This window comes from Indicator indicator, chromosome 3, assembly GCF_027791375.1.
Source record: "Indicator indicator isolate 239-I01 chromosome 3, UM_Iind_1.1, whole genome shotgun sequence".
Lineage (NCBI taxonomy): Eukaryota > Metazoa > Chordata > Aves > Piciformes > Indicatoridae > Indicator > Indicator indicator.
This window is the reverse complement of record NC_072012.1, coordinates 16,352,012-16,374,899: the sequence shown is the minus strand read 5'-3', so window position 1 is coordinate 16,374,899 and position 22,888 is coordinate 16,352,012. Positions and strand designations below refer to the sequence as shown.

The following is a 22,888-nucleotide window of genomic DNA, read 5'->3' as shown; positions in this document are numbered from 1 at the left end:
TGCAAAGATTTCCTCTTAGGTTTACACAGCAGATAAACCTGAAGAGCTTTTTTATTGAAGCATGAAGAGCTAGCTCAGCTGTGTGAATAAATAATAGTTTAGAGAATCAAATAATCATGAAAATGTCATGGAAAATCAAGACTCCTAAGTCTGAAACTGAATAGCTTCATGTTTAGCAATTCTATCCCCCTGCAGCTTAGAAGTTACATTGTCTATGTTTATGAAGATAAATTCAGATGTATAATTAGATGTTTTGTCTCTTCATTTGCACATAGAAGGGCTTTCCTACTGGCTACTGAAAAAAAACATTTATGCATGCATTTTAAGAAACAAAATTTAAATGAGCTCACAGAGGATGTGGAATCTCCATTCTTAGAGGTATTAAAACTTTGACTTAACACAGCTTTCACCAACCTGCCCTGAGTGGTCCTGCTGCAAGCAGGAGCCTAGAGTAGGGACCTTGCAAAGTGTCTACCAACGTATGTGATTGTTTGATGTTGTTATTATAGCATTAAACAATAATAATATGTGCCAGCTGAGATTCATCCTGCCTCAGGTACCTCCGGCTCAGGTAGTCCTCCCAAAGTCCCTTCACGGTTAATGGGAAATGCAAACTTCAAGGGCCTAAATGAAAGGGAATTGAGACAAACTGGTTCAGACAACCTGGAATCAGGTAAAGGCTATCCCAGCTCAAACCCTTATGTTGTGAAACACCACAGGTACCTGCCTTTAAAACAGGAAAATATTCTATGTGAGCAAAAACTAAAAGAAAGTGAAGAATTAATTAACTAAATAGAAGTGATTAAAGTAAATAAAGGAAACAATTATCATATCAAAATAAAAGACAAAAAAGATGATTAAATGGGTCTTCAAAAGACCCGTGAGAAACTCATGAAAGACATAATATGCATTTACCTGGTTTTTATTCTTTCATGAGTTCATTTTCATTTTTATTCACTACCATCTGATAATTGCAAGAAACAGTTACTTTAACCATGGGCAATTTAAACCATTTTAATTTTTTCCAGGGCCAAGAGACGAAAGAACCTATTTATTGCCTGAGGGGATTTTTACTAAAATGAAAGCTTAATCTTTCATGTTTTTTTAAGCAAAGCCTTTTAAAAAATCATTTCTAACAATGCTGTAGGGAGACACTTCCATGGGTATGCAAAATTGAAATTATAAATTTACAATTATAAAAAAATTAATAGTTTGGGGGATCGCATTGTCTCTGTTCTTTCTGAATGAATACTGCTTCAAGCTTTAGAGAAAGCATTTAGGACATGGAGGCAAGTGAGTGTCCTTTAGACCTATGCAGTCAAAGCTATTTAGTAAGAACATAAGAGAGAAAGACCATTTGGAGTTTGTTTGGAAATATGTGATTGTATGAACCTTAAAGAAGGAGTTTCATACAGACTGAACAGTCAGTATTAGAGGCTAAATATTTTTCTCTGCTTTTTGAATATACTGCAAATAGAATACAGTAACAAAATTTGACATGCCCTATTGGTTTCTCACTCCCTGGCCTGTTTTTCTGTGTTATGGATGCATCAAAGTTGTCCTGGTCACCATCTCTTCCATAACAGTTTGATGTACTGAAAGTTGCTAAATCTTATGTATGAAAAATTAAGATGCAAATGAATTTTAACTGAAGTAAGCACCTTTTGGGGCTTTTATGACATATATCTACAAAGGACAGAATAAGAGCTCTTAGTCAAAGACTGATTCAGGAGACAGCTTCAGAAGAGATATAGATAAGGATGGGGGAAAACACGGATATTATTTATGTGGCTGCTATGGTTTAAGGCATATCAGAAGTACATGTTCATGTCTATCTCTGTTTCATGCAGTATTTTGTTTTTAACATCAAGAAAAGGATTAAATTTAAGCAGGTGCCTTTGCACTTTCCTGAATTTGGGCAGTTTTCTGAACTGAGAAATATCAATTTATTGCATTATCTGGAAAGACACAAATGTTTCTTCCAGGACTTAGTTAAGGCTTTGAAATCAGACAAAATAATTTACACTTATGAAACATGACAAACTGAAGTGTTATATTAAAAGAAAACTCGACCAAAAAAAAAAATATCCTCAAGGCCTCCAAATATCCACACATTGAAAGGCAGATTTAAATGTTTTCTGCCAGCATTTTTCAAGTTTTAATGGAAATACTTTGAGCTACTATGAAAAGCTTTACCGAACTAAATTCATTTTCCATACAGAAGGGAAGACTCATTGAAGATATTCAGGTTTACAAAATATTTAATAGGGTGGAGAATGTGGAACCAGATAAGAAAGGTTAAGCTGAAGGACATTTTAACAAGGCTTGATTTTAGGTTGGTTGTACAACATAAATAGGTCAATGGACCTATTAGATACAGACTCTGACACATCAAGCTCTCTAATATTAGAAACACTTGTGTACCTGTATTTGTGTGTACATGTAAGACTTTCTAAGGAAATTGTTGTTCTGTATACACCATTTCAAAGACTAAGCATCCAGAGTTTTTTGAGAACACATATTTAATCTCTTTGGACAAGCTTTGGTATCTGCTCTACAATACTACCCTGAGCAATACAAAGCTCTAGTTATCACAAAGAAGTATCTGCCCACTCCAGCTGATGCACTTTTCTAACTGTGTTGCCTCTGTAGACTTGGACATGAGATGAAATCACCTTCCAGGTACTCAAAGAGCCTCAAGACCCAAAAGAGGGAACAGTAAGTCAGCCAGGCTGGATAAGAAGATGTGTTGGTGGGGGAGACAGGAAAATGTGAACTTCAAGGATAAATGTGAGTGCTGTGCTAACAAGGCAAGACAAAGAGCATGACAGAAACATGCTGCTGCCTGAGGTTCTGGTGCCACTTTGCTGCAGAGCAGCAATAACAAGAAAAGTTAATTTCCAGTCCCTGTGCACCCCCTCTGTTAATTTCCAACTTCTGTGCAGCGGAGTTATCATGAGAAGTCAGTATGGCTCAAGAAATGCTGAGCATACTTTGGGAGGCCAGGCTACTCAGACATTTAACAGCTAACTTGCAGAAATGTTACAGAGTATGTAGGAAATGCAACATTTCTGCTGCTAAAAATGGGTGACATTTAGACAGGAGTACCACATAAACATTGACAGTGAGACTAGCCTTCTGCAAAGCTCTAAACACCAGCTCAAGGATGGAGGGGAGAGATGGCTCAGGTTTTAGCAAAATAAAACATCAGCAAACCAAAATTATTTTCACCCAACCTGCTTCTCGGAGATGTTGTGAATATTATTTTTATGTTAAGACAAGGCTCATACCAGAAGCAGAAGAATTCTGCACAAACTGAGTAATAACCACGCTGCCTTCCATTTAACCTCTCCCCCAAATCAAACTATAAAACTGTAATAGAGCAGGAAGCATTGGCCAGCTTTAACACTCGGTACCACACTCCATCCCAGTTCTATTGTGTAATGAAGACTGTTTTCCTTACTGATGAGCTCAAACAGTCTGCCATGAATTACTTTTTCATGGGGAATAAATACGCACTTAAACAAGATTAAACACAAATGTTCTTTAGTGGTGTCTCAAATAATATGAATGTTTTTTAGAACAGCAATAAACACACTTCATGATGCAAATAATTGCACCCTGCAGCCTTTATGTAAGAATAAGTGGCTAGATTCCGGACTTGACTACATCACTGTAAATCCAGAGTAACTACACTGAATCAACGTCCCTTTTTGTGGATTCTGGAGATACTGAAGTGTTACCGAACTGTGGATTTGCCCTGATTTCTCTCTAGTGTTTTTCAGACATTCATGGCTTAAAGTCTACATCATGGTCATGGAGGCATGCGCACCTCTTAGCTTGTCCCTTATTCCCCCATAAATCTGACTTCTGCTTTGTGTAATGAAGTCAGATCTGGCTGTGTATTCTTTGTCCATCTGATATCACTTCTGTAACTGTATTCCCAGTTAGGACCAGAAAAAATCTCAACTGAGGCTACAGAAAGAAAAAGAAGTAAAAAAGAGAGAAGGAGTTCACAGAAATTCATGATGGGTGAATGCAGTATGTGCATGTTGTGGTAGAAATCAAAAATCAGTCTCTCAGGGATTAAAAAGATCAGCTGATTTTTCTGTAGGATGGGAAGAATTTGCTTCTGTTCTTAATTCTTTCTGAAAACTTGAATTTAGCTTCCCATCTTTCCCATGCAATTGTAATTTTCATGTAAAATTTCATAAAATGGGTCTGTTAGGCTTTAATGACCCCCCAAACGAGTCTGGATAGGTGAACATGCCCCCATTGGACCACTTGAAGAAGCAGTTAGGTGCTTAAAAATAACAGGAAAAAAAAATCATGTATTCAGCTATCAAAAGGGGGTTCTGGAATTTATACGAGCACAGAATTTGAACACAAGCACTATGTTAGTTATCAAATTCCCATGACATCTCATGTCTACATTTGGAAAGCAAACAGTCTGCTCTTACCGGGACTTGTGAGGGCTCCCAGAGCACCAGTTGTTGTGGAGAGAGGATTTGCATTGGTGGTGGTAGCTGAGGTTTGGGCGGCAGCTGCTGCGGCTGCTAAAGTTGCCAAATTCTGTAACTGTAAAGCGTTCATACCTGTGTGAAGAAGCAACAGGGTTAATTAAAACATGTAATAATAACTTAAAAAAGTTATTTTCAATGGACATGTAGCATGAGACGTACCTTACCAAGAGATTATTTTTTGTTTCACTCCCAAGATATCTATATTCTGGAAGCCACCTCTTACAGTCCCCAAATAGCATCTCTCACCTCTCTACCTTGGAGGTGAGAGAATACAACAAAGGCATCATCCTATATTTCAGGAAAATCAAACATGTTTTGTGACACTTCTGTAAGAAAAGTGCCGAACTAAAAGTCATTTAAACTCTGTGTGAAGCCCAAGTTCAAGACTATTACCTGACACAACAGGGAGTGTAAAGATAACTAACATTTAAAACACATCCAGAATCATAAAATTGGGACAAATGAAATTTCTTTCCTGTGTCTCCTCTGAATGTATCTACTAAGACTATACTGTGCAGTAGCCAATAATTCTGCTGAATTAAGAACATCAAATTGTACCAGTCTGATCACGGAGTCACCATTGAGGTAGGGACTTTCAGGCCTTAAGCTCTAGACTGTGATACCAAGTTACTCAGTCATCTGTCACCTCATTACTTTAGAACATGTGTGAAAAATATACCTGCATTTCAACAAAGACTTTGAAGAAATGGATGTATTTAAACAGTAAATTCTTTAGTTTAGATGGCCAGTAAAAAAAAGAGACAAACAATAAATATGATTAATGTGAAATAGAAAAAACCCTGCTTTAGTAAGAGACCAAAACGCATGTATGTTAGATGCTTGTTTTAACCAGCCTGGATCCATCTCAGTGGTGATGCTTAGATTAGGTGTCCACATATGGACATGAAAGAGATTGTTTGGATGGCAGTAAGAGATCACCCGTCTTGGTTTGGACAAAAGGAGATGTGTGCATCCTGCTTGAAGCCTCAAGAGAATCGGCAAAGTACACAAAAACAAAATGCTAAAAGAGTTTTATTATGTCCTTGTGATCTTGATAATCTATGTACACACAAAAGATCAGATAGTAGAAAGAGCAATACCTTTATTAGATCAAATGACAGTGCTGGGAAGACTGCATGAGTTTTGGGGAATGGCCAAAGAAGAGCTTTAGTACCTGTAAGCGTGTCTCATTTTTTCCTGAATGTTAGTTTGTCTAACAAAAGATATTACTTCTGCCAGCACACTTTGATATTCAAACCAGAGGAAATTAATAACAACTTGAAGATGATGAAAAAAAAAAAGTGGTCAAACATGTTAGCATATTTGAGAAGAAAAAAAAATGCAATGAAGGAGAGGTATTTTCTAGGAATTGAGAACTCCTGCAATAATGGAGAGTGATACTACTTTGAGAATAAGCCCTCAAATTTAAATACAGCATGTTCCAGTAGACAAGTCAAGTCTCAGTTGAGCACCGAGCTTGGTTGAGGTTCTAACTTCTCAGTGCCTCAGTCAAACAATCAAAGTTACCTAAGTCAAAGCTGGTGCTTTTGAAAATGTGGCACAATGACAATGTCAGGAGTAAGGTTTTAGTTGATCCAAGATTCACCACTTTGTAGTCTGTACAATACACTCGGAAGAATTACATGACCAAAAAGCTTTCAGGTTTATTTTGAAGGCTACTGACTGTTAAAAAATAAGGCTTTTCTCAAACATGACTGATCCAAAACATTTTGCAAGACACAATCCTGCTACCATAGTCACAAGTCATTATTAACCTAGATGATTAGGTATAACTACTAAACAAATGGGTCATTGCTGCAATTTGGTCAGTCTTCTAAACCACCTTTCACAAAATCCAAGTGCTTCAAATACAAAGCTCTGAAATGGCAATACTGTACTTTAATTACAAGTATGTGATATAAATACTAAAGAATTGGATATTGGATAACCAAATGAATAGAAGGAAACTGTTTAAAACATCTCAACTCTTGAACAAAATCATATTCTAAAGTAGGAAAAGTTTAAAATTACTTCAATTTTTACTGTCTGTCTAAAACTAGATTTTGGAATCAGCATCATATTAACAAATAATTTTCTGAAACCAAACGGTAACCGAATTCATAGAAATGTTCAAATCCTACATTTGGTTTAACTTGAGAACTTTTCAGTCAAAAGGTACAATTCAGACAGAAATTCAGATATGAAAACATATATTTATTTAAATAATTGGTTGATCTACTTGTGTGCCTCAGGTGTAATTTTTATTTTATTTTATTTAAAAATCCCCTTTTTGATAGATTTTGGAGATTATTTAAAACAAGATTTTAGGGACAGAAAAGACTTAAGCTGGGGTTCACCTCTTTGGAAACAAAGCAGTGGTTCTCAAAATGAGATATAGAATCACTTTTCATCCTGGATTGATATTTGGTCCTCAAATATAATTTACGCTCATCTTTCATAAGAAGTATAAGTAATTCAGCAAAGAATGTCCAGCAAATATTCCTGAGGCCATATGCCATGCCATTCTGTAACAGAGATCTGTGAAAGCAGTGGGTTGCTCTCCACCATGACAGCTCAGTTTTCTATCAGCCACTGGCTAGTTATTCATCAGAAGGATCAGTCATAATCAGCTTGTATTTCTTCTGTGGGGAGGTTTCCATTCTGGACTTTTAAATAGCACACATAGTAGGGTTACATAACAGTAAAAAACCCACAGAACAGTGCTAGAGCATAGACTGCAAAACAGCTTCACCTACCTGAAATACAAAATGTTTCTAGAAAATGCATGGACTTTTCTCCAAACCTCAGCTTAGAAGCAAATGGATTTGGAAGCAATATAATACTGCTTCTTCTATTGCATTTTATGTGCATGGCTTTGCCCATGCATGCCAGGCTGCAGAAGGCTATGAGCATAGCCTTGAAGCTTGAAGCCATGAAGCTTGAAGGTAGCATTCGTGCACTCTACAGTGCTCAAGGAGAAGTACACCAGGCAAGACAAGGTCAACAGGCACTGGATCAGACAACTGCTTTCTCTGGGCTCACAACCACTGCTGTGCCTGCGTGCATGCAAAACAAATACCAGCATTGCCTCATCTCACAAAAATATTTTTTATAGTGGGACATTTCCTGCGGAAGCACAAGAGAAACCCATCAACTTGACGAAAGAGTTTCAATGCCAAACAAAGTTCAACAAACAAGAGTTAGGCAGTGATGAAGTTGTCTCCCCACCCAGTCTGTTTTACTGTAGAGGTGACTAAAAGACACTGGCCACAAACCAGCTCTGCAGATGTTACAGGGTGTCAGTTTTGGTGCCTTCAGGAAAAAGGACTGCCTGCTGTTGTCACACGTGTAAGAGAGAGACAGCAAAGAGCTCCACTGACTTGCGCACCCGAATGTGACTGTCAGCAAGGGCTCATGGCACACCACCATTTACCATGCTCTAGAGCTATTTATGTCAACAGGTTTATCACTTTATATGCATCCTAGTTAGGATCCTCTGTATACTCAAACCTATTAAAAAAAATATGCTGTCATCACTGCTTCACATTCCCCAGGCATTATACCATCTCTGATCCCTCTTTATTGGTTTCTCCCTTCAACTTGTCAAGTGCATCAAAATCCCACTTGCTAGGACAAACTCAGAGGAGGAAACCAAACGCTCCTAGGTCCCATATCCGGAAAGTACTTTGCCTTCAAATGAGGATTATTGGTTCAATTGAACTTCAGCTAAGGTATAGTTCTGTGGGACTAATCTGCTTTCTCATTCTCTCTCCTTTCACACGCTGTCTTCAGACACTTCACATCTTACAGCTTTTTTCAAAACAGTCCCAAATGCTGCAACAGAGCTGGACCACAAATGAGTAGATCATTTTTATTTGAAAGTGTTGCTCACTCAGCAAATGCACCTCTCTCTGAAGAAATGCAAATTGCTTAACACTGAAGAACAGCCTCATAGGCAGAGCTGCACATGAAAAATGAAAATTCCCCTGTAGAGGAAAAAAAAAAAAACTTCTGAGTAAGGAATAACTCTTGATCTTCACGATGGGGATGATGTTGGGAATTAAAGGGAAATGATTATAAAAACCAGAATCACAATACAGTTTGATTCCATTTTTAATAACATGTATTTACCAACACGCTATCAGCTTGGCAAATATTCAAGACTGTAAGGAAATTCAACTTCCAGTTTGTTATTTGGCAGATTAAAAAAACCAATTAAATTATGCACAAAGCAGATGCACAGTATGCCTTCCTTGAAACTTAAGATTTAAAAAAAATATTTATAAGGACAGGGGCATGAAAATTTAATTTAATGTTCACCTTAGGTAATTTTGTGTCTTATTGTTCACAGCAATTACCATAAATCTACATATCAATAAGCGAGAACAGATGTCAGTTGTTACAAGTGCTTGCCAATCAGGCCTGTTAAAAAGTGACAGATGGATGGTGATAGAACATTCTCATAAGGCCTATTAGCACATTCACAGGAAATTTTTGTAGTGCTGCACAGTCACAGATGCAGTTCTGTGAAAACACACGGAAATTTGAGAGCACGAGATTTACATTTTACAACTTCTTGTGCTGCCTTTGACACCAACTTTCATACAATGAAGCAATTTGCCTCATTTCAGTCACCACAGCTTCTCTCCTGTGATAACTGTAAATTCAGAATTATCAGGTATTTGTAGAAGAGGCAACAGTCATGAGCCGTTCCTGAAGACTTCTTAAGCCTCATCAGCTCTTGAGTTTCCAAAACCAAAATAAAAGCATATTAAGAAACACCTAATATTCACTTGCTGAACAAATTCCTAATAGAGAAATGCACTGGCTACACTTTAATGACAACATATGTACAGAGGGTTTCAAAGCCAGTGGTGATTATTAGAGTCAAATTTGGGTAGCTCATAAACAGTTGCCACTAACTTGACTTTGTTGTCTTTGAAAATTGTTTTCCTTCCCAGTTATTAGGATTTATTTATTCTGAATCAAATCCTGACTGCAGCTTACAAATTGTGGATTTAAGTAAAATTTTTCCTCTCCAGGTGAAAAAGCAACTATTTGCTAATACTGAAATCAACCATTTTGGATGCTAAGAATGGGAGCAAAGCCTGTGCCTGCAAGACCCTGATGTTATTCCAGCAATATTCTAAGAATTCGAACAAACAGGAGACCTGAGTGCTACCTCCATCAAATCATATATACTCTGCACTTACTCTTAGAAAAGCTGCTTATCCGAATAGTGTTTAAGTTGCCCTGAACATTTAGTGTTTGATTTAGCAAAGTCCTTAACACAATTTTAAAGTCCCCGTTTGATTTTTTAAGAGTCTATGCTTAGATTCAACTGAAGGCTAGAGTTATTATTTGACTCATGTAGTATTTCAGCACATTTTCAAGTCTATAAACCAAATCCTGGCAAGAACCATGCTTTTCTCAATTGAAAGTTCCCCAGTCCTAGTGGGAAGGATTCATCTGATCTAATTTTATCTGAATAAAAGTTGCTCACCCAGGCTTTTGCAATAGTCAAAGCAGAGAGTGTGCACAGATGATTCATCTGATCCTCACATAGGCAGACTAACCCTAGCCCTTGGTAGGATGAACTGCAGCCTGAGCGAACTGCCACTTCATTGACACTGCAGGGAGACTGGATGCCTAATTTCCAAACTGCTGAGGTTCAGTGGGATAAATTCTATTCACAGAGGAACCATGGCAATAAAAAGTCCCTCTCCTTCCTTTTGTTGTTTATGGAAAGTCAAGCCGGAGTTACAGATTTTGTGTCCAGACTTGGCCAAACTTCCACGTGGACTTTTACCACCTGAATAAGCACACCTGTTAAACTGACAGTTGTTGATTTTCCTCTCAAGATGGCTGTCCTTCTCCTGTAAACAGGAGTGACGTGTGGATTGAGAGCAGGCTCACTTGCTTCAGACTGCCTCTTCAAAAGATGTTAATTTTATGGGTTAAATGGGACAATTACTGTTACAAAAGCTCAATGGTTTTAGTCCCTGAGCTCAGCATTTTCAAAACTGGTTGTTATCTTTAAGAAACAGCTATCTGCCTTAGGTTGGAAACAGTTTCTCAGTGACTTTTAATATGATATCCCTAAAGAGGTCGTAGCTGGAGAAGCCTTCCTTCAGTATGGCTCTGCTGGAATGAAGCCACTAAAGAGTCAGAGGATAGAAAGGATCTTTGGGCCAGTGTGAAAGTATAGAGCTTTTGTGCAGATGGTCCTGGCTTCCAACTGGTCCCAACAGATCCACTGAGCCAATCTAACAATTAGAGGAAAATATTCAGAAAGCAGAACCTTGCAGTTTCTCTAACCCATCTGCTCCTACAGACTCTGCAACAGGAGGAAATTTGGCTTGGGTAACTGAAGAAGGGTGAAATAGATTGAACAGGGCTCAGAAAGGGCCAGAAGTTCAACCTGAAATACAACCTATCCATGAGAGAGTTTGGAAAGGACTGGAAAAAAACCCATACATTGGAAAAATATAAAAGGTACAGATGCTGAGGGTTTAGGGAAGAACTAAAGAAAGAAAAGCCAAAAACATAGTTTCTTCTCCCGTATGACTTCAGAAAGCAAAATACACTGTTTAAGAAATGATGAGAGTCTCCATATGTCTTTTATGACTACTACACATGCTTACATGTCTTGAATGGTCATACACACAGAAGTATTTCTGTATGAGTGAATATTTATTCCTGCAAAAACATTTTACATTAATGGACAAAAGAAGATCTTCATAGACTATATGTTTGAATATTTCCATTTTCTAAAGCCACTGTATGCAGAATAAAACCTCACTTGTTATACTGCCTGTACAGTACTGTCCTGGTTTAAGACAACCTGCCCCTCAATCTTGAGCCTACTTATATATCACATCCCTTACCTGATGGCCTGAGGTGAAAGTATTTTTCCAGGTTCTTCTTAAAGAAGTAGGTTGGCTTAAAGAATGCAGCTTTTAGGACCTGATGCAGCCCCAGCCAAATTTAATGTGAACAACCAAACAACAACCACCTCCTTTGAACTAAGCTTTCGTGCAATTAGTGTATTTGAAGGAGGAATCTCTTTTGCTTGAAAGGTTACTGGTGCTTAATATAGCTTGCATTGTCTTTTTAAAGTAAGGTAATCAAATCACATAATGTAATTCATCTACATTATTAGCCTTCCCCAAAGACAAAGTACAGGCTAGACACTGAGGCTTGAGAGGCATGTGAGAGGAAATATTGTCTTTAAATTAGCATTAGCAGATACTAAGGGAGGGGAAGAAAAGAAAGGAAGTATTTCATGATGGTGTGTATGTGAAACAGCACTTGGCAAGGAAGGGTTCCTCCTGTAATCAAGACCAGGGAATTACTGCAGTATCAAAAGCAGCATTGCCAGCTTTCCCAACTTTATTGTCAGTCTCAACATATTACACTGTTTTCTTCATCTTGGCTTCTGCCTGAAATAAAAGAATTTTTTGAAAATCTCATTTTTCAATAACAATGAGAAAACCTAAACTGAGGAATGAATTGTGGAACCTTAAAGCTTGGAAAGCAGAATTGCAAACTACTGCTTTTGTCCCTTAAATTTTAAGATCTCACAAATTTTTGGTGAGATAGTTTCATGATTTGCTTGGACTTCACACATGGTTTATGAAAATAGTGCCAGTGGGCTGCTACAGCAAGGACAGCATTAGCTTTTGGAGCTCGTGTCCAGTGTGTTTAATGTTGGTACATTAGTGAGTTCTTGAGAAAAATCCTCATTTTCTTTTGGATTGGTTCCGTAGCTCCCAAACCAACAGACAAACAAACAAACTTCAATTCTCTTCAAACAGAAATGCTTAAAACTCCTATTCTTTTTAATAAAACCAAAGGATCTTTATATATAAAAGCTACTTTAACCACACTAAGGCGTGATATTAGGGAAAGAGAATTTAAAACTTCACACTGAAGATCAGTGTCTTTGCTCTGCTAGCAAAGAAAATTGCTTTGATATAAGAAATAATATTGCTGAGGACTGCACAGCAAATATTTCTCTGCACATGCAGGAGGGAGCATGCTGTGTCCTTTCTGTTCAATACAGAGTCAACTTGAGTTTTAGCAGTTCAAAAAAATGCTTGGAGCTTTAAAGGTCCCTAATTTTGGACAAGGGCATGGCTATATTAGAAGTCCTAATTTAGTAAACCATGACTTAGAATCATAAAATCATGTACGTTGGAAAAGATCATTAAGAACATAAAGTCCAACTGTTAGTCAGCGCTGCCAACTCCATCACTAAGCCATGTCCCAAAGCACCACATCTAAATGTCTTTTAAACATCTCTAGGGATGGTGATTCCACCATTTCCCTGGGCAGCCTGTTCCAATGCTTTAATAACTCCTTCGGTGAAGACATTTTTCCTAATATCCAATCTAAAACTTCCCTGGAGCAACTTGAGGCCATTTCTTTTAGTCCTGTTGCTTGCTGCCTGGGAAAGAGAATGATCCTCACTTTGCTACAATCTTCTTTCAGGTAGTTGTAGAGGAGGCAATAAGCCTCCTCTTCTGAAACTTAATCACACAGCCTCAGCTGTTCCTCAGACTTGTGCTCTAGACCCCTCACCAGCTTCACTGTCCTTTGGATAGGCTCCAGCACTTCAATGTGCTTGTAGTGACAGGCTCAGAACTGAACACAGAATTCCAAGTGGGGCCCCAAAAATGCCCAGTCCAGGAGGACAATCACTTCCCTAGTCCTACTGGCCACACTGTGTTTGATACAAGCCAGGATGCTGTTGGCCTTCTTGGCCACCTGGGCACATTGCTGTTTCATATTCAGCTGGCTGTCAACCAACACCCAAAGTCCTTTTCCACTGGACAGCTTTCCAGCCCTTTCCTTTCTTCCCCAAGCCTGTAGCATCGCATGGGTTTGTTGTGACCCAAGTGCAGGACCTGGCACTTGGTTCTATTGAATATCATATAATTGACCTCAGCCCATTGATCCAGCCTGTCCAGATCTCTTTGCTCATGCCCAGCTTGGTGCACTCTACAAACTTATTTAGGGTCTTCACTGGCTTAAGCACAAAAGAGATGCTAGAGACCTGACATGTAAGTCAGAGTGAAATTTCAATGGCTTATGTGGCTTTTGATCAAACTTTTACTGTCTGAATTCAATGATAAGTGCACCCATTAACTTCAAAGATAAAAAGCTGGACTCTTCAAACTCAAGAGTTCAAAGAACTTGCAAGCTGCCATGGCAGATCTTCTTCAGCACCTCAGTTACGTCTAGATTTTATTCCTCACCTTGAAATACTGTATTAATAGGTAAGCCATACACATTACAGAAATACATATTAGATTCATTTTTTGTAAAATGAATGTATACAGCCTAAGTTAAAAAAAACTTACAAACATTCAAGGGTGGCTTCAGCAGATAATTTGAGACCTTGCTGTAGACACAGGAACATAATAAACAGAACTTTAATACTAGATGCACAGTATAACAGTATCCAATGATTTCTGAGAACACGAACTCTCAGTCCAAATGATGAAATAGTGCTTGGACACTTCCATGTAGGGCTGCAGCTCAGAGAGAAATCCGTAATTTGACCTTGAATATCAAGATTTAAGTCTTACATGTTTCAAGGAAAAAAGAGTAAACTTTCAGCTGTCTTGATAACAGGAACATAAGATAAAAAATTTACCTATTTTCCAGGAGAAATAGTCAATCATTAAATTATCCCATAGATGAGAGAATTTCCAACCTAATCTGTAGTCAAGTGGGCCTATCCCCCTCAGGTAATAATGATGGTGCCACTATGATTGCTTAAGATGTCTTTCTACTGGTCTCAAGAACATACGATTTTCAGAGAATAAATCACATCTCAGACTGAGAGTCCATCCTAAAATTACTTGACTAAAAGTCTTAGTTTTAATGTGGTTCTTGGAAACAAAGTTCAACATACACTAACAGTGAGAAACAGGCTACAGAAAACTTCTGAGGTCCACATAATGCAATGGATACCACGTAATTTTTCCTTGGTGTCTCAATTCCTTCATTTTCTAGACTTAACCAAATATGAAAACATTAAACACAATCTCTGAGCTCAAAGACATTTCCAAAACTGCCAAGCATAAAACTGTTACTGAATCTCTCTGTTCTGTTTATCACATTAAGATACATTTTTTGATGAAAAAATGCTAGATTGCAAGTGTAACATAATAGAGGCAGCAAGCACTGCCAGCAGGTCTGAGGAACAGAGAATAATTCAGAGATATTGTCATCTGTAGGCCAATTTATATTGTCAGACAGCAGGTTCACATTAGTCTCTGATGTCACTGCAATAATGGCATAATATAACAATTGAGCAAAGAATACCTGTGGGGTATAGCTATACAGTGTGGTATATCTGTACTTGTTAAAGTATTTCAGGATTCATTCAAAGCAGAACCACAAGAAGCAAAAGACCAGGATTAAAAGATGAGCGAGAATATGGTGTTCATAAAAGCTGCTGAATATTTTAGCCCTTGTTTTGAGATGATGAAGCATGCAAAATGTTGTATTTCATTGATTCAGTGGGTTTTCGTGATTAAAATAAACTAATGTAGCAATTTAGGGGTTTTGTGCTTCCGTTTTTTTTCCCTCCTCTAACAAGAAAAAAAGCTTTTTAACAGTTTTTCACGGCAGGCATAATGTGCATCTGTGCTCTGATTTACTGCACATGCTGCCTTCCTTAACATCATGTTAAGTTAGGGTATCAGCATGGTAGGTCACACAGTGGGAGTGACCTTTTGCTAATCACTACACATCAGTTACTACTGGCACACAGCTCATTACTAAGAAACCCTCCAACTAGCTGGCTTTCAAATCCACTCACACTTTGATTTTTTTTCCTTTCCTTTCTTTCTTTTGCCTCCAGAGTGAAGATTATACTTTTACATAAAATCTTCTGTTGTGTAATTTTGTCAACTAGGGTTCCAAAGTCAAAAAGGCACCCAGTTAATTTTCCATGATTATCAGGAGAAGGCTGAAAATTCACATTGAAGGTAGGCCTATAATCTTGGGTTTCATTAAAAAGGTCAGAACGTTTTCACTCACCACCTATTATTAAAATGTTTGAGGGCTGCCATTAATTTGATTTTTCAGGACACAGAAATCTCACTGGAAATCAGAATGTAATCCTGCTGTTGCTTTACTGACACTTTTCATAGGGTACGATATGGCTGCAGGGACTAAGAGCTCTCCTGCAATTTACAATTGGTTACTTTGGACAAATGGCAGGTGACTAATGCAAGACAAACTGTTTGCACAACCTGGGAGCACTGAGTTTAATTTCAGTTTCTGAAAAGAGGAGAGAAAGTGTTTCTATTGATGTTGAACTGTGAGCTGTCCCCTGCTAATAAATCTGCCACATTTAATACACAGCACCTCCCCCCAACCCCAACAATGTGATTATTAGAGGTACAGAATTGAATAGCTTAAGAATACAAAACATAGCTGGAGCAAAATGAAATGGTTTTTAACTTACCGGCCATTTGCTGAATGCCGCTGAAGGCACCCAAGTTACTGGAGGAAGTTGCTTGCTGCAGAAGCTGCAAATTAACAACACAACACAGCAATCTATCTGACATTAATGTAAGAAATGAAGATAAAACTAAAACGAGCCATCATTTCACATTTGGAGTATTTATGCTTTCCTTTATATTTATAAAGTCTCTTGTTTCTCTCTGTTGTTGGAATGAACATCCCTAGAGTCAATGCTGTAAATCCATATTAATGTCTAATCTCTATTACGAAACACAGAGACACAAGGGAAACTCAATAACATTGCTGCTTTAAAACAATTAATCAATTTATTCTTTTTAACAACCAGGTGTTAAATCTATTTAAACCAACATAGCGTGACTAATTACAACCCTCTGTAGTCTAGTAGTTACCATAACTCATCTCTGTCAATCATGGTCCATTCTCCCCCACCCTTTTGAATTCAGTCCTTTTCTTTAGTATCTTTATGAATCAAGCACACAGATACTCATTAGACTGGTATTTATATATAACAACTTAGCTTACCTCAGTATTAATTAGCTTACCTTAATACTAATATATATATATTTAATTGCCAGGTAAACGTCTGTTCATTATTCTATCACTATACCAAAGCATTGCATCCATACAAATTATGTATTTATCCATGTATGGACACAAATATTTGTCTAACTCTGAACCATCGGAACTTCTAAGTTATCTAAAAGCTGCTCATGCAGACCTCTAAACTCCAGAGCTGCAAAAAGCAGAAATTCTTTCCCAGCTGGGCTGCAGAGGAGTCTCTCTTGGCCACCCAGGACCTAAGACATGTGGCTGTGGATTTAGACATTGGCAGAAGGTAAAATCTCTTCTTCACCTTATAAATGGACCAAGGAAAAGACCATTTTAAATTTATGAGAAACAAATGGCTCTCTCCTGCCATATTCACTTTCTTTATGAGGTAGTATGATCCACACAAGATCACACATTAAAGTGAAAGCCATTTCCAAATGAAAACGTGGATGATTAGGGGACTGAACCACAGCATCCTAGTTTACAAGCTGCACCATGCAGATATGGCCCCTACAGTGTTCAGCTGCCTATCAGTCCTCTTCTCAGGAAGAACTTAAATTTTATTTCAGCTATAAAACCCAGACTCTAGCATTTAAAAGAACAATAAAACTAATGGAATAAAATTTTATTTTGCAGCATGAGTAAACTTTAAAGCTTCCCTCAGACAGAACTGACACATCTTGAAACGTTTATTGGAATTCCATTCCTTGTTCACAGAATTGTTAGGGTTGGAAGGGACCTTAAAGATCATCCAGTTCCAACCCCACTGCCATGGGCAGGGGCACCTCACACTAGATCAGGTTGCTCAGAGCCCCATCCAGCCTGGCCTTAAAAACTTCCAGGGATGGAAGTTTTTTGTTTATCACCATGTGATAGACATACAGATGTTTTTTATATACAAGAAGGTGTGCTACATATCTGGGAGGACTTAGCAGTTTGATGCAGGGAGATTACTGTAGCTGATTTACCATAAATACAGTATAATATAGCCACCACCTCTCAAATGAACTTACAGCTAGGTATTGTGGCGTGAGTCCTCCAAGACCTGTGAGGTTTCCCCAAGTGGCAGTATTGAGCTGTTGCATCTGCTGTGCCAACTGCTGCTGCAAACGCCGCTGCTCCTTGTCCTTTTGGGTATCAGCAAACTTCACCACGATTGGCGAAGAGCAGCCCTGTGGTTAGACAGATTGGGAAAGACAGAAGTGTTACACCACACCGAGTCACCCTCACTTCGTGAGCTCAGTCAAGTCCCAGAGGGCGCTTGGCAAGAGCACAACCCGATCGCTCACCCTGTATTTGTGATTGGCACACACAGGACTGCAAAGACTAAGAATTCCAGCTTCTTAGGCAAAGAAACTATGGAGAAATTATTGATTCTCCAGTTCTTTTTACAAAGCACCTTTCTTCAGGCTCTCTTTTCTTTCCAGCTATCAAAACTGCTGCCAGAGACAGCAAAGTGTACCAGTCCTCTTTAATTAAGCTTCACAGCTGATGAGATGGACGTGATGCTTTGTCTACAGTCTGTTTTCAAGGCATCGCCAAAGGGAGAGGTGTCCAACCTCCCTGCTGCCAGAGACCACACAGCCAACACCATCCTGCCACCACGGTCTGGCTGTGCAGTCATGCTTGGTGCAGCTGGCTAGCATACTCCATGTAAACAGACTCTGAACAACAGATTTACTGCAAAACCCATCATCAGCAGGCCCCTGGTTGTTTTCCTATCAGGGACCCCAAGTTCAAAGTGATCACAAAGGGTGACACTGCTAGGACAATTCACCCACCTGTGGTCCGCTCCCAGGAACGCTTTGTATCAAGTACCCTTCAGATGTGAACAAAGGGCAGGATGCAGACCAAAAGTGACTAGTTCTGGTGATAGCAGCCCATTCCTGGTGCCACCACATCTTCTATTGCTTCTATGAGCCTCTTGTACATGATATGGGAGGGCTGTAAGATGCCTTAGGAAATAGGGAAGCTGTAGGAAAGAACTAGAGACCTGGTCTGCAGCCTACTCCTCACCTACGGTTGAGGGACCCTTGAGAGTAAGTATGAAGTCATGGACCAGAGGTAAGCTGGATATTTCTCTCAGACTTCAGGTTGGATATTCCTGAGCAAAGCCCCTGAGAGAACAAGACACATGAATACGAAAGACGTTTCTGTTACTTTTGGTCTATTTTTCTTCCCTGTGAACAAACGTTTTCATATCTTAAACTTTTAAGTCTTTGTTTTTTTCAAATCAAGGGACTAAACTATATGCTGCAATGATTCTTCAAATTCATTCATGCATTTTGTGAGTCATAGAAACTGTCAATCCATTTCATACTGTTTTCCAATTTCATAGGATTCAATGAATAACTTCCCTCCATCTGCCATGTTTTTTATACTAAATTCTTGTCGAATTTCAATCTAAACACAAAGGTAGGAGTGAAAGGTGACTCAAATCCAAAAAGACAACAGCAGTGCTTTAACCAAATTGTACAGTGTGGGATATGGATTTTGGTTATACTTAACCTAACTCTTCCCATTGCTGCTCTCACAACATTGTGAACATCTTCAAAAAAAGTTCCTGTCCTCTATTATTTACAAAAAGCAGCCATGTACTTTTCTGTGAAGAGTCTCATACCCAGACAAATTATAAGAATATTCACAATCAACAGATAAAATGATGAAAAATCATCATCATCATCATCTCTTATATGAAGATCTCCCAACAGTACTGTTCGTTAAGAATCCATCTTTGAAAACCATTACTTGTGACTTATTATTCTACCTCCAGCTCCTTTCCTGTGTCTTTCACTGTAAAAATGTCTTCAATGTTTTAGTGAGGAAGAAAGGAGATATGTGCCACTCCAGCAATCAAACAAAGATTATGGAGTCAGCTTTTTACACAATTACCTCTCCCTAGAGGTTTTTATACTAATATTAAAAAATACAGAAAAAAGGAGACAAAATGTAGAAGGTGTGAGATACTTTTCTGGTTTCACTAACAAAAAAGTAAGCTGTTTCTATTTAATATGATGATTGGTAGCACTGAGCTAAGAGCAATAAGAACTTACTACCTTCTACCTAGAAGTACAAGAGAATCAAATCTATTTCCTAAGAAACAGAAATGAATTTCAAAGGAAGAAATATATGGCTATTTCAGTTCTCAGTTCAGCAGCTCAGCACTCAACACTACAGCTGACATCATATTTATGAATGCTTAAATGTCAGTAAATTGTATAAAAACAATATATCTGCAATTTACGAATCTATAATTCATTTTTTCACTGTCTGCTCTATATTTCATCACTTCATTTTCAAGAGAACAAGCATTCTGAAGACTGAAATTATATGTAGCAAGTGGCTTTATATGAGAAAAGGGTTGTTATTATTGTATCAAATTCACTCCATGATAACAAACTGGTGTCTTCTACTTGTGCTGCATTTGAATGCCCAAAACCAAACAAAAAAATCTCCACAGAAATGAGAGAGAAGAGCAAAAACTCCAGACAAGAAATTATGTTTTTAAAATCAGTTGATTTAACTATGTCAGAAAGTCAGGTGGAATGAATAGTTAAAGAATTCATTATTCTAGGAGACAGGCTCATCTGGACATTAACATCCCCATTGTTCTTAGCCCACTTTGAAAATTCATCTTGGCAAATGATGTGTGCCAAAGAACTGAAGGTAATGAAATCAGAAAAGAAATTCTGTGGTAATTGGGATGAAATATATTTGTGTACTACATATTGTCCCCCGATCCTGCTTTTATTTGCAAAAACCCAAGACCCAAAGGCGTCTAAGGACAACAGTTTGAGGCTGAGAGTCAAAATTTAACTACTTGCTAAACTCAGTTGACTTTTTACTAGAAAAGTATTGGCAAAAGTAAGCAAAGCTTTTTGCATAAATAGTGATTTCTCCTTTACGGTCTTCCATTTTCTGTATTGAGAGGAAGCTCGCAGCACACAGACAAGGTGAACTGCCCTTCCTCATTTAATGGCATGGTACGTTCACCCCATTTAATTCCATTTTCTTTGCAACAGCTGGTGCCACTTTCATATTTGTGTTGTCAAGCCATTAGGTACAGATTCCTTTGGGCCCCTCTCCCTTGGAGCTGGAGTGTTTACTGCTTCTCTCCAAGAAGGGACTCTCATCTTAGGTTAAACTGACACAAAGACTCAGATGTTCAAAGTGAAACAGATTTGGAATCACCTTGCCAATTTGGGGATGCCACTGATGACATTTCTAAAGGTGTTGAGAGGCATTTTGATCCCAGGGTAACTATTCCATGTAACTGTCAACAAGTGTAACACATCAAAAAGCAGCCTCTTTTGGAGTACTGCATACAACAGAAGAATGGAAGAATCTGTTTGGGACATACTATCTCTTTACTTATACCATTTTCCGAAGTGCAGATGGGTAAAATTCATTTTGCTGGACAGAAGAATACATTAAAAAACATGGATAATATAGGTAAAACAGAGTATTACCAATAAACATTTCCTTTTTACTTGGAATCAAACCCAGTGAAACAAAGATTTGAATTAATGGAGTACTGCATGGCAGACAAATTACTACAAGTATTATTTCAGAGACTCGAAGTGGCAGTTTGTTCACAATACACTGTCAGACTGCATAGATTGTACAACAGCAGCTTTCTAGTAAAGATAATTTAAATTATTCTCATCTTATTGGCAGATTCTCATCTAAAACTGCATACTCAGGGTCTAAAAATGCATTGCACTGAAAAGAAAACACATTGATTATAAAAGAAGCTCAACCAAATTCAAATGTGATGTTTGGGAAGACAATAGCTTTGCAATGCTGGTATCATTACTTGAAGTATACAGGAAACAGTGATACTTTCATGCACTGGCTTGATTTTTCACATTGCTGTTCTCCTCCTCTGTCCACCCTCCCACCTCTGGTCTTCCCCCTTGGCTTGTTACACAAAGCAGCTCAACGACATGACGCAATAATGATTGTTTAGCACCCAGCATGCTTTGGGAGACTAGAGCATTGCAAAGAAAAATCACTGAGAATTAAAAAAAAAAAAAATTGAAAGGTCCTGGTGGAAAAATTAAGAAAAAAAAAAAAAAGAAACAAGTGCACATAACATCAATGCCACCTCTGAGAAAAAATCACTACACGAAGATACAGTATACATAATACAGTATAACATGCACTCTCCCATGAGCTAAAAGATCCAGAGTAAGTAAAGACTTCATACTTGTGCAGTTTTTTGTGAAAAATTCTGAAAGACCATGACAAAAATCACAGACTGAAAGAAGTTCTGAGATTGCCAGACAAGCCATGGCATTTGATAACCACTCCAATGAATGGATTGTTAGCCTGCAACTATATTCACATTAAGTGAACAGATTTAAAGTTTTGTGTTGCTCATCATGATAAAATCTGAGGCCATAGAGGCAGTTTGGAAGGAAATGAAAAACTGTTGCTTGAGAGGGGCCAGCCATGGTGGTGCTGTTCAGGAAGCACCACACTTCGATATGCTCTGTCATCATTACAATTTTTATTGGCTACATGAAGAAGGAGAAATTGTATTAACTTAAAAGAGATTCTACTTGTAGGAAAATACATGCACTAGTAATCCAGTGTGGACAGGCTAAATCTCTTGAGCTTTTTCTCAGAGCAGCACAAACCACAACACTTAAAAAACTACTTAAAAGAAACTAAGATTTTTCTTTGGAAGTGTGAGTATGTGTGTTAAAATTAAAGGTAATTTACTCATCAGAAATACTCTGAGCGTGACTTAGGAGTGGTATTCACAGCATTTTTGCTTCCTACCGAATGCCACTGAAAATAAGATCAAGAGCCGTGTCTGGATATCACACAGCAGCCTTATTGTGAGCTTTCAGGTTATTAAGGAAAATAAGCTTCACAAAGACAGGTAGAGTGAGTTGGCAAAAAGTTTAAATCTGTGATTGTCATGTGTCTGATCTGATCCGATCCAGGAGAGCATGGCTTTACCATTCGCAATCATTTGCACAAAGAAAACAAAGAAAGGGCAAATGATACAGTACTGTACCTCCATGGTCTGAGACTGGTGCATGGCTTTGATTGCATTCTGTGCCATTGCCCTTGTAGAAAATGTGACAAACGCACAGCCTGTGGGAACAAGGGGACAGGGAGCAGGAAAGACAAAAAACAACAAGACAAAAGGGTTGGACGCTTGTTAAACCAACACAGTCTACGAGAACGGCCACAAGACGACACTGTTCTCAGTAGTACATAAAAATAAACAACTTCTCTAGTTTATTTATTGACAGTGCTGACTTGCTAATCTGACCATAGATGAAAGAAAAAAAAAA

At 38.2% G+C, this 22,888-nt stretch overlaps 1 protein-coding gene across 8 annotated transcripts in view; it reads right to left on the bottom strand.

The window, feature by feature from the left end:
* Positions 1-22,888, bottom strand: part of CELF2 (CUGBP Elav-like family member 2) — a 241,067-nt gene that overhangs the window by 29,467 nt on the left and 188,712 nt on the right. For 4 of the 8 annotated variants that reach the window (XM_054399924.1, XM_054399923.1, XM_054399925.1 and 1 more), the window contains 4 exons: positions 22,606-22,685; positions 17,591-17,749; positions 16,009-16,072; positions 4,461-4,595 (listed from right to left, as the gene is read on the bottom strand). In XM_054399924.1, the coding sequence (XP_054255899.1) occupies positions 4,461-4,595; positions 16,009-16,072; positions 17,591-17,749; positions 22,606-22,685 (438 nt within the window). Of the gene's footprint in view, positions 1-4,460; positions 4,596-11,325; positions 11,353-13,292; positions 13,320-16,008; positions 16,073-17,554; positions 17,750-22,605; positions 22,686-22,888 lie in introns of all 8 variants that reach the window. The other 4 variants (XM_054399929.1, XM_054399928.1, XM_054399931.1 and 1 more) reach the window with 4 other exon arrangements.